Source organism: Gracilinanus agilis, chromosome 4 (genome assembly GCF_016433145.1).
Source record: "Gracilinanus agilis isolate LMUSP501 chromosome 4, AgileGrace, whole genome shotgun sequence".
Taxonomy (NCBI): Eukaryota; Metazoa; Chordata; class Mammalia; order Didelphimorphia; family Didelphidae; genus Gracilinanus; species Gracilinanus agilis.
In genome coordinates this window covers 106,330,629-106,346,470 of record NC_058133.1, presented here as the reverse complement: position 1 = coordinate 106,346,470, position 15,842 = coordinate 106,330,629, and the positions used below count along the sequence as shown (strand labels likewise).

General features: G+C 40.5%; 1 protein-coding gene across 1 annotated transcript in view; it reads right to left on the bottom strand.

Moving 5' to 3' along the window:
- Nucleotides 1-8,409: 8,409 nt before the first annotated feature.
- LAX1 (lymphocyte transmembrane adaptor 1) overlaps nucleotides 8,410-15,842 on the bottom strand; it is a 22,721-nt gene continuing 15,288 nt past the window's right edge. The window contains exons 3-6 of the mRNA XM_044674926.1: nucleotides 14,217-14,367; nucleotides 13,072-13,182; nucleotides 10,475-10,560; nucleotides 8,410-9,291 (exon numbers count right to left, since the gene is read on the bottom strand). Coding sequence (XP_044530861.1) covers nucleotides 8,410-9,291; nucleotides 10,475-10,560; nucleotides 13,072-13,182; nucleotides 14,217-14,367 — 1,230 coding nt within the window. The remainder of the gene's footprint in view (nucleotides 9,292-10,474; nucleotides 10,561-13,071; nucleotides 13,183-14,216; nucleotides 14,368-15,842) is intronic.

Genomic DNA, 15,842 nt, shown 5'->3' with positions numbered 1-15,842 from the left:
GAGAGAGAGAGAGAGAGAGAGAGAGAGAGAGAGAGAGAGAGGGAGAGAGAGGGAGAAAGAGAGAGAGAGAGAGAATTACTCCGGCCCAGCCAGGTCTTCAGAGGCCCCAGCAAAGGGGGGCCTAGAGGTAAACTAAACAAGGGTTCCAGCCATGAGGCCTTCTCCAAAACGGAGGCCTCTCTGGAGGCTAGTCCTTCCAGAAAGGAATCAGCCTTTTCACTCACCCACATGGTAGTTCAAAGGGAGAGATTCAAGAACAATCTCACCAAATTTCAGTCTCAGGTCCATCAAGTAGATCCTTCACCAGCCTCCAACTCAAACTCTGGACTCCAAAGAACTACCCCTCACAGGAAATTGTCACTGCTTTTAAAGATGCTTCTTTGCATTACTTCCTTTGCATTCCTTCCACTTTATGTGGACCAATTGCAGCTGTAGCTTTGCTTAGGACTGTCCAGGAGGCAGTCAGTCATTTCTGATTCATCACTCACTTTTGCACACGTGAGTCACAGACCTCCCCCACTTAAGGATAAAATGGGGCGTATACACTTCTGGTGATTAAATCTAAAAACAGGCAGAGGAGAGTTAATCCCATCTTCACAATGTCCAAGGTTGGCCCCAAAGAGATATAAGAAGGCATCTTCATTTCTTCTTTGAAGAGGTGAAGACAAGATTATCTGTGTATGGACACTACAGATTAAGGCGTTTGATTAATTCTGTTGAATTAGATTTTTTTTTTCCTTTTAAAATCTTTTGGTTATAAGAAATGACATTCTAGGAGTAGATAGGGGAAGAAAATATTGAAGTATGAAGTGACATAAATACAGAAGATAACAACAAATATATATTTTTAAATAGGCAAAGGAGGGCAACTAGGTGGCTCAGTGGAAGGAGAAGAAAGACTGTAGACAGGAGGTCCCGGGTTCAGATTTGGCCTCAGATACTTCCTAGCTATGTCACTTAATCCCAATTGCCCAGCCCTTACTACTCTTCTGCTTTGGAACAGATACATAGTATGGATTCTAAGACAGAAGGTAAGGGTTAATTGACAACTTCCCAATTGATGTTAGGACTTTATTTCCTTTGATAAATTTTCAAAGCTGAAAAAAAAAATTCAAGCACTAAAAAACCTTGAATGTCTGACAAATAGGACATGGTAGGGAACATTACCCAGATACACTGAGTGAGGTGGTGGTGGTCTTTGCACTCCTTCCCTGCCCCTTGCCTTAGAACACTCCCTGGAAAGCCCATGGGAGGAATAATGTTAGGGAAGGTGCAAAATTCCTAGGATGGGAGGAGAGTAATATTTTAGACCAGTGATGGGCAAACTTTTTAAAGAGGGGGCCAAAGGAAAGGAAAGGCTCATCTGTCAGTCTGTTTCTAAGACAACTCTTTCAAAGTTTCACTATATTCTATCCTACTCATTGTATTAGTCAGATTAGGAATAATGTTGCGCAGCAGGATAGACCATTTCAGGGGGCCGCATCTGGCCCTTGGGCCGTAGTTTGACCATCACTGTTCTAGACCCATAATAAAAAAAATCTAGAAATCTGAAATCCTCTCTATGGCCTTTCAATCACCGTCGCTACACTATCTGTAACATCCTTGAATAAACACTTTCATGCCTCAAGATGTCGTAAGGGTCAAATTAGGAGTTTTGACAAAATAAGAGAGCAACTTTTAATAATTCAAGTTTTAATGAGAATATAGTAGAGTTGTAAATTAATATTATCCCTTTAAGTGGGGGGGGGACTTCTAACAGCTTTTAACAATGAACAATTTAGTTTAATTAAAATAGAGATAGTAAAAGAATATAGTAAAATGAATATAGTAAAGGAGAGAAATATAGTAAAGAGGCAGAGAAAGAAAATTTCCTAATGTCTATACTAGTTATCCTATAACTACCTATAATTACTACCTAAAATTGCTTATATCTGCCTATCACTAACAAGCACCCCACAAAGTTCCAACCCAATCCAGCCCAATCAAAACCAACCTAATCAGTGTTTAATCCAACCCCAATTAGGTCTGTCAATGAAGGAGATGATGCTTGATCAGTTTTGAAGGAAGCCATTCGCTTTTGCTGATTTCTCAACTAAAAACACTTGCAGTAGGAATTTAACAACCTGCTCTTTTGAGCTGATTCAAGCTGGCTCCATCACCTCTGAATAGAGGTTATGAATAGAGTTAATTCTGGTGGAGTATCACTGGGCTCTGACCTTGATCATGTTCATAAAGCTATAGATTTAGAGTTGAAAGGGGTCACAGAGATCTTGAATTGGATCCCATCATTTTATAAGTAAGGAAAATGAAACTTAAAGAAATTATTTGAATTGTCAGCCATTTTATTTCTTTGTTCCCAAAGCTCTAATGATTGCCTTTTCCCTCAAGGATAAAATAAAATACCTTTGCGTGACCTTTAAAGCCCATAAAAAAAGTGATTTTATTTGTCCAAGGTCACACAGAGAATAAGTATCAGAGCTGAGGTTTGAACCCAGGTTGTTAGACTCTAAATCCAGCACTCTTTCTATTGCATCATGTTGATATCCGCACATGCTAAGTTGTGACATTCTGAAATTGTTTTTCTGACAGGAAACAAGAGAACAGACAAGTTTTTGCTTTTGTTGCTTTGGGGAGGGAAGTGTGAAAAAAGAAAAGAAATTGATTTTGAATGAGGTGAAGAAGCTAAAGAAGAAAATGGAGAATGTCTTGAGTTTATCAAATTACAGATCTGGAAGAAAATGTATCCATGCCTTAGGCTGACTACTTTGGGCAACTTTGCCTAGATTAAATCCAATTCACACAAAAGTCTGTGATATCACTGGTCCTCTTTGAAAACAAAGGACAAGGGGGTAGCTAGGTAGCTCAATGGATTGAGAACCAGACTTAAAGGCAGAAGGTGTATATGTACATATATATATCACCTCTTATGACCTCATTTGGGGTTTTCTTGGCAGAGATACTAGAATGGTTTGCCATTTACAGATGAGGAAACTGAGGCAAACAGTGGAATGACTTGTTCAGGTTCATATAGCAAGTAAATTCCTAGGGTCAGATTTGAACTCAGAAGTTTTCTTGACTCCAGGTTGAGCATTTTATCATTGTGCCACCTAGCTGCCCCATACATATACATATCACATACACACAGACACAGACATAGAGTATCTTGCTAAATAAATGCCATTTAGGCTGGAAAAAAAAGAAAACTGAGATAAGACATGATGACTGTCTTCAGATATCTGAAGGGCTGTCATATAGAAAAAGTATTAGACTTCTTCTTCTTGCTTCCAGAGGTTCTCCCAACTTCAGGCCGGGTGCTCTATCCATGAGCCACTTAGCTGCCCCTAAAATCATCTGACCTACTGAAAGTACTATAACGTTCTCTAAATTTAAGTGCACTTAGGAAAAGCCCGTCAGTCTACCCTAGTTTCAGTTGTCTTTCACTTTCCTCTCCTCCCCCTTCTCTCCTTGCCCCAGCTAGGTATCTGATTAGCATTTCTCAGAATACAGAAATAGGCCCCTAGTATGGCTGCTTGGCTGGTTTCTGCTTTGTTGTTTGCTGTGGCTTCCGGAGAAGGAAATGCCCATGCACTTTCAGTATACAATATCTGGTCCCTCATCACAACCAGCAAGCATCCTCCTTCAACTCCTATTTCCATCTTTACAGAAGGAAACCACTGCATGTAACTGAACATGATCTCTTGATTGTATCTAGTTGTATACCTTTTTATTAGTTTTTATTTTTATTATTTTTATGATTATTTCCATATATATATAATTTTTAAAATAATACTGCTCCATTTCAGATCTAGTTCTCTTAGAATTATGGAACTAGAAGGGACCTCAGAGACCATTAGTTTATCACGCCTCCCTCTCTACCCTCCCTGAATTTTATAGATGAGAAAGAGAGCCCAGAAAGTCAAATGAATCATTCAAGTTTACATACTTAGCTCAAGATAGAGAAAAGTAGGTTCTTATCTCTAACCCACTTCTCTGGCTTTATAGGCCAATGATCCGGTTGACAGAATATTGGATGTGGTTGTAGGAAGACCTGAGCTCAAATCTGGCCTCAGAAGCTAGTTGCTTGTGTCAACCAGGCACAACAACTAACCTCTCTTTGTTTCATTTCTATGTCTGTAAAATAGGAGAAATAATAGTACTTCTCTTCCAAGGTTGTTTAAAGATAAAATTAGTTATTTGTAAGGATCTTTTAGTCAGTCAAAAAACATTTATTAAGAGCTTAATATAGGCCAGGTACCAGGCTAAGCTCTGGGGGTACAAAGAAAGGCAAAAGACAATACTTGCTCTCAAAGAGCTCAGAGTCTAATGTGGGAGATGATTTTTAAATAACTAGGTACAAACAAGCTATATACAAGATAAACTAAGGATATAGACCTGGGCCCAAGACCAGAGTTCAAATTTGATCTCAGGCCTTAACTAGCTGTGTGACCCTGGGCAAGTCACTTGATGTCTAGGGGTCTCAGTTTCTTCAATTGTTAGTCAGTGATCAGAATATTAAATATGTCACAGGATTGTTATGAGTTATGTATGGGCCTGGCATACAGTAGGTACTTTTTGTTATTCAGTCGTGTCCAATTCTTGGTGACCTCCTCTGAATTTTTTGTGGCAAAGATAACAGAAGTAGTTTGCCATTTCCTTCTCCAGTTCTTTTAACTGAAGCCAACAGGGTTAAGTGATTTACCTAGGGTCACATAGTCAGTAAGTGTCTGAAGCTGGATTTGAACTCAGAAAGATGAGTCTTCCTGACTACAGGCCAGACACTCTATGCATTATGGGGGCACCTAGCTGCCCTGGTAGTAGGTATTTAATAAATGCTTATTCCTTCCATACACCTCCTTGGTTTTTACCAGCAGAGAAGTGTTTTCCAAGGTGAAATATAAAATCCCTAATTAGCATTTTTTCAGAACTACTTATGCTTTGATGAGGCTTAAAATATTAGCCTCCTCTGTGGTTGTACTTGTAATTATAAAGAAAGTTTCTAAATGCTGTTCTAATCATTCTGTTAATAATGTGTTATGATTCTCTCTGCTTAAGAGTTCTCTCTGTGTAAGAATAAACTACCTGTCCTGAACCTGATTCACAGCATGTATCGGATATCTCTCTTTTCTTTCTTTAATCTTGGACGGATGGGGCAGGGGGGAATCTTTACACACTTGATCCATAACTTTGGGTGTAATTTCTATCATCCTTTGGGAACTAGGGGAGAGGCTTCTTTGTGAGCCTTGGCATGGGAGAATGAGGAGCTTAATCGCCCTAACTAGAGAGCAGACTTCTTCAGGAATGAACCTGGGCAAACAACAATGGCTTTGCACAATGGCTTTGCAAGGCAGGGAGTGGTTCAGTTCACGGGCCCCTATACTCTCAGCAGTGTTTCCGTGCTAGATATCTTCTTCAGATTTCTAGAGTTCACAAGATCTTTATCTTCCCTGTGTTCCAGAGATTCCATACCCTCATCTGCCTTTGATGTGTGCTGCTTCCTGCTGGAGAAAAGTCTTTTTTTGCCTCTCACCTCAATCTCCCACTAATCTGTTTCCTAGTTGAAGAGGATAGACAGAGCGGCTATCAATGCCTGATAGCAACCTTTTGATTCCTGAAAACTTCATCTTTCTTCAGATTTTGCTTCTGTGGTCTAAGAAACAATAGAACATTGAATGACTAAGAGAAATTGTGGTGGTCAGTGAGAGGGATAGAATTATCATAACAGTAGGGGCAATTGGTACATTATCAGAAATTTCAAGGGTGCTGCCAACACTTATACTCCTTTGGCAATTAAAATAATGGAATTTAGTCCCCAGTTTGAAATAATAATTAGCTGAAATAGGAAGCTACCAGATTGAAGATTTCTTCCTTCAGTCAGTGGCCTCCTCAACGGTGGCCTCATGGGGATACTGCATCTTTCTTGGTTGCAATCTCTTAATGGGGAAGGAGTGCTTCATGCTATCTCCAAAGACTTAACTTCCTTCCCAACAAATTCTAGTTATACAAAGGCCATAGAAAGTAATGAATAGTAAATAAATCCATTTGTTTAAACTGAAGGCAAATGGAAATCAGAGAGAGTCATATAGATTAAAATATATCAGACAATACATAGAGAGAATGAGCTCGCCCACTGGGAACAAAATATCTCCACTCAATTAAAAGAGTCTCCAATTCACACAAGATAAAAGTCCCTCAAAGGCATTAGGGGAGCAAGTTGGAAATCAAGGATACGTTGAAGTGCCACCTCCTTTACAGACCAGCTTTTTCCCCCTCCAGGGGACTCATCATGAAAAGAGATTGGAATCCGTGTTTTCTCCCAAAGCTGAAGCCAGAAAAACATCTGTCTTGCCATAAGTTCTTGCCAACTCTGCTCTTTATGTGAGCACAAATCATCAAGTAATCATTCTCTTTAACAATAAGGAGAGTCTTAAACACGTTTCTAGACTTCATCCCCAAATTAAAGTAGTAATTTATCCCAAACTAGGAATATGTATGCATATAAATGCATATGAGATTTCCCTTATCAAGAAGCATTTATTGAATATTGAGTACATATAAGGAACTAGGTTAGATGTTATGGATGGCATAAAGAAAATTATGAAGAGGTCCTAGTCTTCAATAAACTTACAATCCATTTGGGGAGTTGGAACACATGTGAAAAAGGTATTACAAATGATGTCAATGCAATTACCAATGCATGTCTTCTTTGTTATCCCCAGCTTTACAGAAGGAACAACAAAGGCACAGTTTGATTCAAATTTGCTCAAGTCAGTAGCAGAGTGTGGTGCATCATAGACTTCTTTTTTAAAAAAAAACTTGCCTTCCTTCTTAGAAACAATATTAAGTATTGGTTCCAAGGGCAGAAGTGTGGTAAGGATGAGGCAACTAGGGTTAAGAGACTTGCCCAGGATCACACAGCTGGGAAGTGTCTGAGACCAGATTTGAACCAAGTGCCCCTCATCTCTAGGCCTGGTTCTCTATCCACTGAGCCACCTAGCTGCCCCTTGGTCATAGATTTCTTGATCTTCCATCTTGGGTCACCAGATTGGATCCTTTTCTAGTTTTAACTCCTTTCCAAGAAGATCATATGATCATACAAATGGACCAAATGAAAACTTCCCCCTAACTTAGTCCTGACTTTGCCTAGACTTCTACATATAGGCAGACCCAACTAATATCTTTCTTTGAGTCCTTGAAACTCCAGCTTTAGGTGAAACAGTAAAAATGGAGCAGCTCTGGTGAGAAATGGAAATTAGGAACCAGAAACTGAAAACATTCTAATTTGGAGCATTTTTATTTTTAAATATTTCCCCATACTTACATGATTCATCCCCCCCCTTCTCTCCCCACTCTCAGAGATGATAAGCAATTTCATTGGGTTGTACAAATGTTATTACTTGATACCTATTTCCATATTATTTTTTTGCTATAGGGCAATTTTTTAAAGCCTAAACCCCAAATCATACACCCATATATACATTTGATAGGTGATATAATATGTTTTTCTTTTGCATTTCTACTCCTGTAATTTTTTCTTTCAATGTGGTTAGCATTCTTTCCCATAAGTCCTTCAGGAGTATTCTGGCTTGTTGCATTGCTACTTATAGCAAAGTCCATTACATTGGATTGTTCCACAATGTTTTATTTTCTGTGTACAATGTTCTCCTGGTTCTGTTCATTTCACTCTGCATCAGTTGGCATTTTTATGATGAAGTATGTTAACTGCTTCAAAATATAATTTTAGCAGCATTGTTAATGGTGATTTTCTGAGATAGGCATTAGTAACATCACTGGTTTGGAATGATCATTCCTTATATTTGCATTACCCCTGCCTTTATAAAGTGCTTTCCCATCATTAGAACATCCTCATGGGAACTCTGAGGGGCAGGATTATAGATCTGGAATTGGTAGGGACCTTAGAAACCATCTAGTCCTGTCCCTCATTTTACAGATGAGGAAACTGAGGCCCTGGGAGGTTATTTTCCCAAGCCCATGCCTAGGTATGATTTTGCTGGGATTAGGTGAGGCTGGCATTGAACCCAAGTCCTTTGACTCCAAATGTATAGTGCTTTCTGTTGTATCACACTGCTTCTTAGGTAGGTGGGGGCAGATATGCCCATTTGGCAGATAATGAAACTGAAGTGCAGGGAGGTAACTAACTTCAAGTGGTAGAACCACTTACACTTACTCTTGGTAGAACCAGAGTACATCTCTGATTCTCCTGGTTTGCAGGTCTATGCTATTTCTACTAGGTTCCATGGCTTAAGAGTAGTTCCTTTCTTGCTTTTGCCACTCTCCCTCCCCTGCCCTCACCATTTTCGTAGGTCCTTTTGCCCGCTTGTCACCTCTTTCATCTTTCATTAGATGGCCCAGATTGAAAGATTCTCAGTCCTCCATTGGTTTCAGTCCCTGCTAGGTGGGTACAGAAGTTAAACTATGAAGGAACCTAGAGAAATCTCCATCCTGGCTAGTAGATTTCTCCTGTGCAGTCAGTTCCTTTGCCTCGGGTCCATGCTCAATACTGATCTTTCCCTCCTCGATCACACCTGGCACATTTACATAGTCATCAGATTCCTCACTATCTGTTTCTCCAGATGTTTCTTCTTGGCTGTTTCCAATCTCGGTTGATGGTTCCATATTCACATAATCCCAGAAGTCAAGTGAGTTCTCTCTTTGCTCTTCATTTTGGACATCAAAAGGGAGACTGGGAGTCCAAACCAGCATGTCTCCTATATTTATTGAGGTCAACCCTTCCCCTGCATGTGACTTTTTCCCATTAGGCTCAGCCCAAAGGACATTGTCATAAGCCCTATAGTCTTGAAAAGTCACCCAGGGTTGTCTGCCCTGATCATCCTCACTGTCTGCTGCAGGCACATTTACATAGTCATTGGAAGACTGAGAAGAGCCCTCTGCATCCCCAAGATAGTCACTGTCCTCAAGGTCCAGAACCCAAATACTGGCACAGTCTTCAACACCTCTTGAGCTTCTATCTCTTTCTGCACTGGGTTTACTCTCTTCAGATGTTTGAGGATCCTGGAGACTTCCAGTCAATGAGTTTATTGCATCTGGATTCCTAGAAACTTCTTCAGCATTGGGCATGTTGACATAATCCTGGGAATCCTCTGAAGAAGTGCTTGTGCTTTCTATGGAAGCTCCAACATTGACATAGTCTGCTGCAGGGATAAAGCTCCCACAGACTTGGGATATAGCAGTGTTGTCATAGATTCCAACCTCATACGTGATGGCAGGAACACTGGCTCTGCATGACTGGAGAACCTGTACTGTTGGTGAGAACTGTAAGGAAATAGGGAAATGATTTAAATGGATCAGAACAGGGACATGGGACTTTAGCATAATTTTTCCCACCCACATCATGATGTGTTGCTTTTTGCTTTTGGTTTTTTCCTTCATGGCATGTTTTCCAGATCTACTAGAGCATTACAAAATTGCTTTACTTTGGGCCAAGGAACCAGAAAAGATTTTTTTTTTCTAGTATGTTTCATAGATGGGTTGTGAAAATATGAGATATGGGATGGAGTTGATTCCTATTCATATATGGGTTGGACTGGATGAACTCTGAGGTCCTTCTCGCCCAATTCTGAGTTTCTCTGATTATTGTATTGTGATATTTTATGGAGGCATAGAGGTGTGGCAAATAAAATTAATAAGAGTAAACTGAGGTACAAGCTTCAGCACTTAAAGCAGTATTAAAGTGATGGGTCTCACTGTCAACAAAGTGGGTCAGACTGCCAGCCTCAGTAAAGCCAATGAGAAGGAGAGGACCCTCTCTAATGACATACAACAATAAAGGAGTCTTGGTAGGCATGGAGAAAAAGTGATAGATTGTAGGATTGGGACAAGAGCGTTACAAGTGCCTATACTAAGAAAGGTTGACTGGCATTCACATGAGGCTAATCACCACTCCTCTCTATCAACTAAGGGACATTAGTTATTTTATGGAACCCATGCACATCTTGTAGTCTTTGTTAGGGAATCAAAACTACCAGACCTCACCATCTCCTTGAAAGAAATAAAAACTTCCCTAAATGCACAAAGGCAGGCGAGGACAATGACATATCTTTTGGGGATAGACTAAATTAACTTGTGGGGCTTAAAGATAGCAAACAGATGGTCTGGAAGTATCTTAGAGGTTACGGTTTTGAGAGATAACTTTTCTTTTAATCATAACTTTAACTCAGAGGGATAGCTGAATTCCTGAGTTCAATTCAAGGACATAGAAAGGTAACTTTAGGAATCAAAGTAGTTTTAATTTAATTTTTCTTTAGATGTTATGTGCTAGACACAAAAGCCCCAAAGCCAAGGGTTCTTTGTTATGCAGATATGTAAGTGTTGTATAGTGGACATGTGAATATATGTATACATACATGTACACATGTGTATGTGTGCTTATGTGTGCATATGGACCAAGAATATGAAGATGTGTGTGTGAGTATGTGTTTGTATGCCTGGGTCTTACCACATGTTCAGAGTTAGGATTGTCTGAATTTCTGGGGATGAGACTCTCAGTACTGAAAATACGGATATTTCTTGAGTGACGCCGACCTTAAAGACATAGAGGAAGAATTATTATTTTTTTATATTATTACCTATAATAAGAATTATTTATTCATTATTTATAATAAGAATTATTCTTTTCATTATTTATTATTTATAATAATTTATTATTTATTATAAAATTATTATTTTCATTATACTTTAACCCTAATCTAACATGATAAAGTATTAAGCACAAGAAAGGAATAATAACAAAAAACTTATGTGAATTTGAGAGGAAAGCTTGCTGTTGACTCAGAAGATCAAAGGAACCTTCTTGGAGAAGGAGATATTAAGATAGACTCCTTTTCTTTCTATATACTTTCTCTTGACCATTTCATTATTTCCCATGTATCTAATACTCATATACAGATGACTCCAAAATCTACTTATCTCACCCTCATTTTTCTCGAGCTCTAGTTCCGTGTCTCCAACTATCTGCTTGATATCTTTATCTGTATATCTCATAGGTACTTCAAATTCAACATTTCCAAAATGAACACATTTTCATTCTTATTCAATCCATTTTTCCTTCTAACTTTATTATATCTGGCAATATCTCCATCCTCCATCATTCTTCAGTAAACCAAGTTTGCAGCAGAGGAATTGTTTTTGATTTTTCACTCTCATCACACCCCACTATCCATGTTCAATCAATTATCAAGTCTTGTCAATCCTACTTCCAAAACATCTTTTAAACTTTTTTCTCCACTCATACTACTACCACCCAATTTCAGGTCTTAGGGATCAGTCTATTTCAGTAGCCTTCTGCACCCAGTTTGACCCTCCATTCTCTGTACTGTCAAACTGGTTGGTTGGTTGGCTCCTTCCTTCATTCCTTTGTTCTTTCATTCCTTTTGTTCCTTCCTTCCTTCCTGTTCAGTGTCCACTCATGGTCTTGATCTCAATACTGAGTAATTTAGAAGTTTTCACTTACTCTATTCTCCTGAACTGTGCTGATTAGCCTCTCCTTAGGCAGTCTGTTGGCTCTCCACTTCCAAGGGTTCACCACATTGGTGACAGATCTGGTGTAGATACATGGCAGATTTGAGCTCTGCTACAGTTCAAAATTCCCAGTTTCAAGTGAACTTCCAGCCTCAGCCACTCTGACAGAACTTCAGGTGAACTCCAGGGACTTCAGGGGGACTTTAGCATGCCTGGCCCAGATTAGTATTCCTAGCGTGAAGATCTGACCATCCCACTTCCCTGCTCTAAACACTTCAGTGGCTTACCCATTGTACCTAGGATAAACTCTTCTGTATGGTACCTACCTTTCCTTCATAATCTAGCCTCAGCCTATATTTCAAGGATGATTACACATTAGAGCCTCTCATGCCCTTAATACTCTAGACCAGTGATGGGCAAACTAAGGCCTGTGGGCCAGATGCACCCCCTGAAATGTTCTATCCGGGGCCTCCGACATTATTCCTAATCTGGCAAATAAAATGAGTAGGATACAATACAATGAAACTTCAAAAGAGTTGCCTTAGAAACAGACTGACAGATGAACATTTCCTTTCCTTTGGCCCCCTCTTTAAAAAATTGCCCATCATTGCACTAGGCAAATGGACCTACTCACTCTTCCTCTTCTCCTACTCCCAGGCAAGGCTGTTCTGGGGGCCTGGAATACTCTCCTTAGTCATCTCTTCCTCTTGGAACCCTAGTTCCATTCAAGTGTTCTCTTTCAGAGGTGTTCCTTTTTTCCCCAGCTTTTAGTTCTCTCTGCCCCCAACAATCACTGTGTTTTTCCTTTGTATATATACTGTATTTACTTATCTGTGAATGGTGTATCTTTCCAATAGAATGTTACCTTCCTGAAGGCAGAGAGTGTTTCACTTTTTTATTTGTCCCTTCAATACCCAGCACTGTGCAAGACATAGAGTGGGTGCCTAATAAATGTTTGTCGATTGATTGAACAGAAGAATGAGTGATACAACCAGACTTGTGGATAAGAAAGATTATTCTGGTAGCTAGACTGATACTCTTGTGACCAGAGAAGTTTTGTCTGTTGCTCCCCACTCCCATCCTGAGTTGAGCCAGATGATGGCTGGCGACTGAGGGACGCTAGACTAGGTGTAGTTTCATAGCTTATGTTCTTCCTGCTCTTTAATTCTGGCTGTACTTCCCCTTCCCACTCTCTAGTCTTTTCCATTTCTCCCTTGCACCTTTCCTGCAGCTTTCTTAGGTCATCTCACTAGCTATCTCACTAAAAATACAATCTGGGATTCACTGGTCTCATTCTTTTGCACTTTCCAGAGTAACAATAAAAGATGAAAGATCCCTGAATTAGGAGTCAGAAGAGTTGGGTCTGAATCTTGGCTCTGTCCTTTTTGCTACCTGTGTGAACCTGGACAAATCATGTAAACTCTCTGGGTCTATTTTCAGCATATACACATTTGAGGGAATTATAAAAAATGACTTCCATGGTTCCTTTCAGCTCTAAATCTGTGCTCCTTTGAAAGCTGAAATAGAAGTCAATTCATTCTTTATGAACCCAGAAACATGAGAAGAAAAACCTACCAGGCCTTACTTGACTTTGGGGCAGAAAGCCATAGATGTTTTTTGCTCGGTCTCTGGATCGAGAAAGTGTCACCAAGGGGACAACGGTGACACGGAAGTAAGATACTTGTTCTGTAAAGCAATAGGATAAGAGAGATGTCAGTAGCATCTGGGCTTTTACATTAGATGGGTCCTCACCTATCATATTCTCTTCTTGGGTATGGAATGTACATGGGAGATTGTCTTGCTCATTTTTCCAGATTAGGTCAGTCTTGTATGACCCAATAAAGACAATTAGAAGTCTTGGCAGGGGCAGCTAGGTGGCTCAGTGGATTGAGAGCCAGGCCTAGAGATGGGAGGTCCTGGGTTCAAAATATGACCACAGATATTTTCTAGGTATGTAACCATGGGTAAGTCACTTAACTTAAGCCCTTACCACTCTTCTGCCTTGGAATCAAAACACAGTATTGATTCTAAGATGGAAGGTAAGAGCTTAAAAAAAAAGTCTTGGGGAGAGGGCATCCAAGAGTAGCAGATTTGATTCATGTTTCATATTAAATGAACAACACAAACATACATGCAGACCTAATTTAAATGATCATCAACAATTTTGAAATCAATAGTTATGCTTCTTTGAGAGGACTAAAACCCTACCTCTTGGGTGGGGTTTACAGTGTAACAAGAAGAAATTGTTGCTAGCCCAGACAAGTGGCATGAAACCTAACCTCAAGTCAGTTGGGAGTTTCTAGGTGTGGCAGAGACCCCAAGATACACTAAAGCTACTACTGGGGAGCCTCTGCCAATGCTAGAGTAAGGGAAGGAGGTCACTTTGGGTGAGGCAGTGAATAATTATATTTAGGAGTTAAGGAAAAGAAATTGTCATCTGGTAGCATCTTATTTTAATTCATCATTCTTGCTAACTATATGCCACTCAGTTGTTTCTGTTCTACCGAGTACTGTCAATATGACCTTAAATTTCTTCTCCCAGAGACAAAGTCCTAGTTACCTTGTCTTAGTTACAGGGAGCATATAGGAACTGAATAGGGCTTTATGCAACTAGTATGCTCTTCCAAATGGAGCTGGACTGGGGATTAAATTTGCCTAAAGGTAGACTTTAAATACAAAGGATAATTTTCATACACAATCTGAAAATACATTTGACTCACTTTTTTTCCATTTATTCCAGAACCACAAGGTGAAGAGGAGAGCAGTGATGAAGACGATGGCAAGAAGCCCCGAAACCACAGAAAACAGGACACTGGGTTGGTCTTTAAATCTAGGAGAACCCACAATTAATCCAGGTTCCCTCTTCCCAGACTAGGTGGGGCTTTGCATATTTGCCTGACATATCAGAGTACCCTCCTGGCTGCATCAATCAGTGGATTCCACCACTGGGCATGGGCAAAATTTAGCAAATAATAGGATATGGGATTGGGGAAAGGTGAGGAAGAAGGAATTGAAAAGGAGTCAAGGATGTTCCCAAGGTTGAGAACCAGTGTGACTGGTAGGATGATGGTACATGGAATAGAAATGTGGAAGTTCGAGACATGGAAGACAATGAGTTCCATCTTGGACATATTGAGTTTGATGTTCCTATGGGACATCAAAATGGTGATATCCAGTAAGAATATGATGTAGGGGTTCCGGGTTAAGATGGTGGCAGAGTAAGAAGCAGCTCTTAACCTCTCCTGCCCGAAACCCACAAAACTCCTCAAGGGGACATAAAAACAAGTCCAGATGAATGGAGGAACCCCACAACAGGGCACAGCATGGAAGGTACGTGAAATCGAGGCATTTCCATGCTATAAAGGGGTGAAACAGCTCTCACTAAATCACGGGCTGAGCAACCACCCCACCCCTACCCCCTCCACACACAACACCTATAGCGCCGAAGCCAGCTAAAAAGAAATAGAGCAAGTTTGGGGCACCCATTGAGTCATTGGCAGCTCCGGGGCCTGTTCCTGAGAGTGGCGGGATTTGGGACCCCAGGAAGCTAGCGAGCGCACGCGGAATTTGAGCGCAGGAGCAGGACGCCCGGAGCAGACGCAGGGCGCAGAGCGCCGGCTGAGAGCGCAGGCACAGGTGGAGGCAGACACAGTAAGGAGCTAAAGCTCTGAAACCCTGAGTGGGGAACCAGTGCAGACGGGCATACGACTGTGGAAGCAGTGCCCTGAGACCTGTAAAGAAACCTCCGGCAGAGATCAAGCAAGGGGGTCCACCAAGGGGCTTGACCTTGGAAAAAACCAGACAGACCTCAGGAGCCAATAGACCGCGGACAGACCCTGAGCGCAAGGATAAACCTGAGAAGCTGCTGGGCTAACGATGGCTACTCAGTCTCAGGAAGCTCAGAAGAGAAAGATTAACAACAAGAAAAAGAAGTCTTTAACACTTGACAACTTTTACACAGAGAAAATCCAGACAACCGAGCAAACAGAGGAGGAGAACAATCAAGCATCCGGACCCTCCTCAAATAAGGAAAACTCCTCACAAGCTATGGAAGAGTTCAAAACTGAGATTTTGAGGAAAATGGAAGAAATCTGGCAAGAAAATAACAGTTTAAAAGGTAGAATCCTGCAATTGAAAAGTGAGGCTTAGAAACCAAATGAACTGATAAGCAAATTGAACACCAGAAATGACCAGATTGAAAAGGAATACCCGAAGATTATAGCCGAAAACCAGAAGATCATAGCCGAAAACCGAAAGATTATAGCCGAAAACCAATCCCTAAAGGCTAGAATTGAGCAATTGGAAGCTAATGATCTCTCAAGACAACAAGAACAAATAAAACAAAG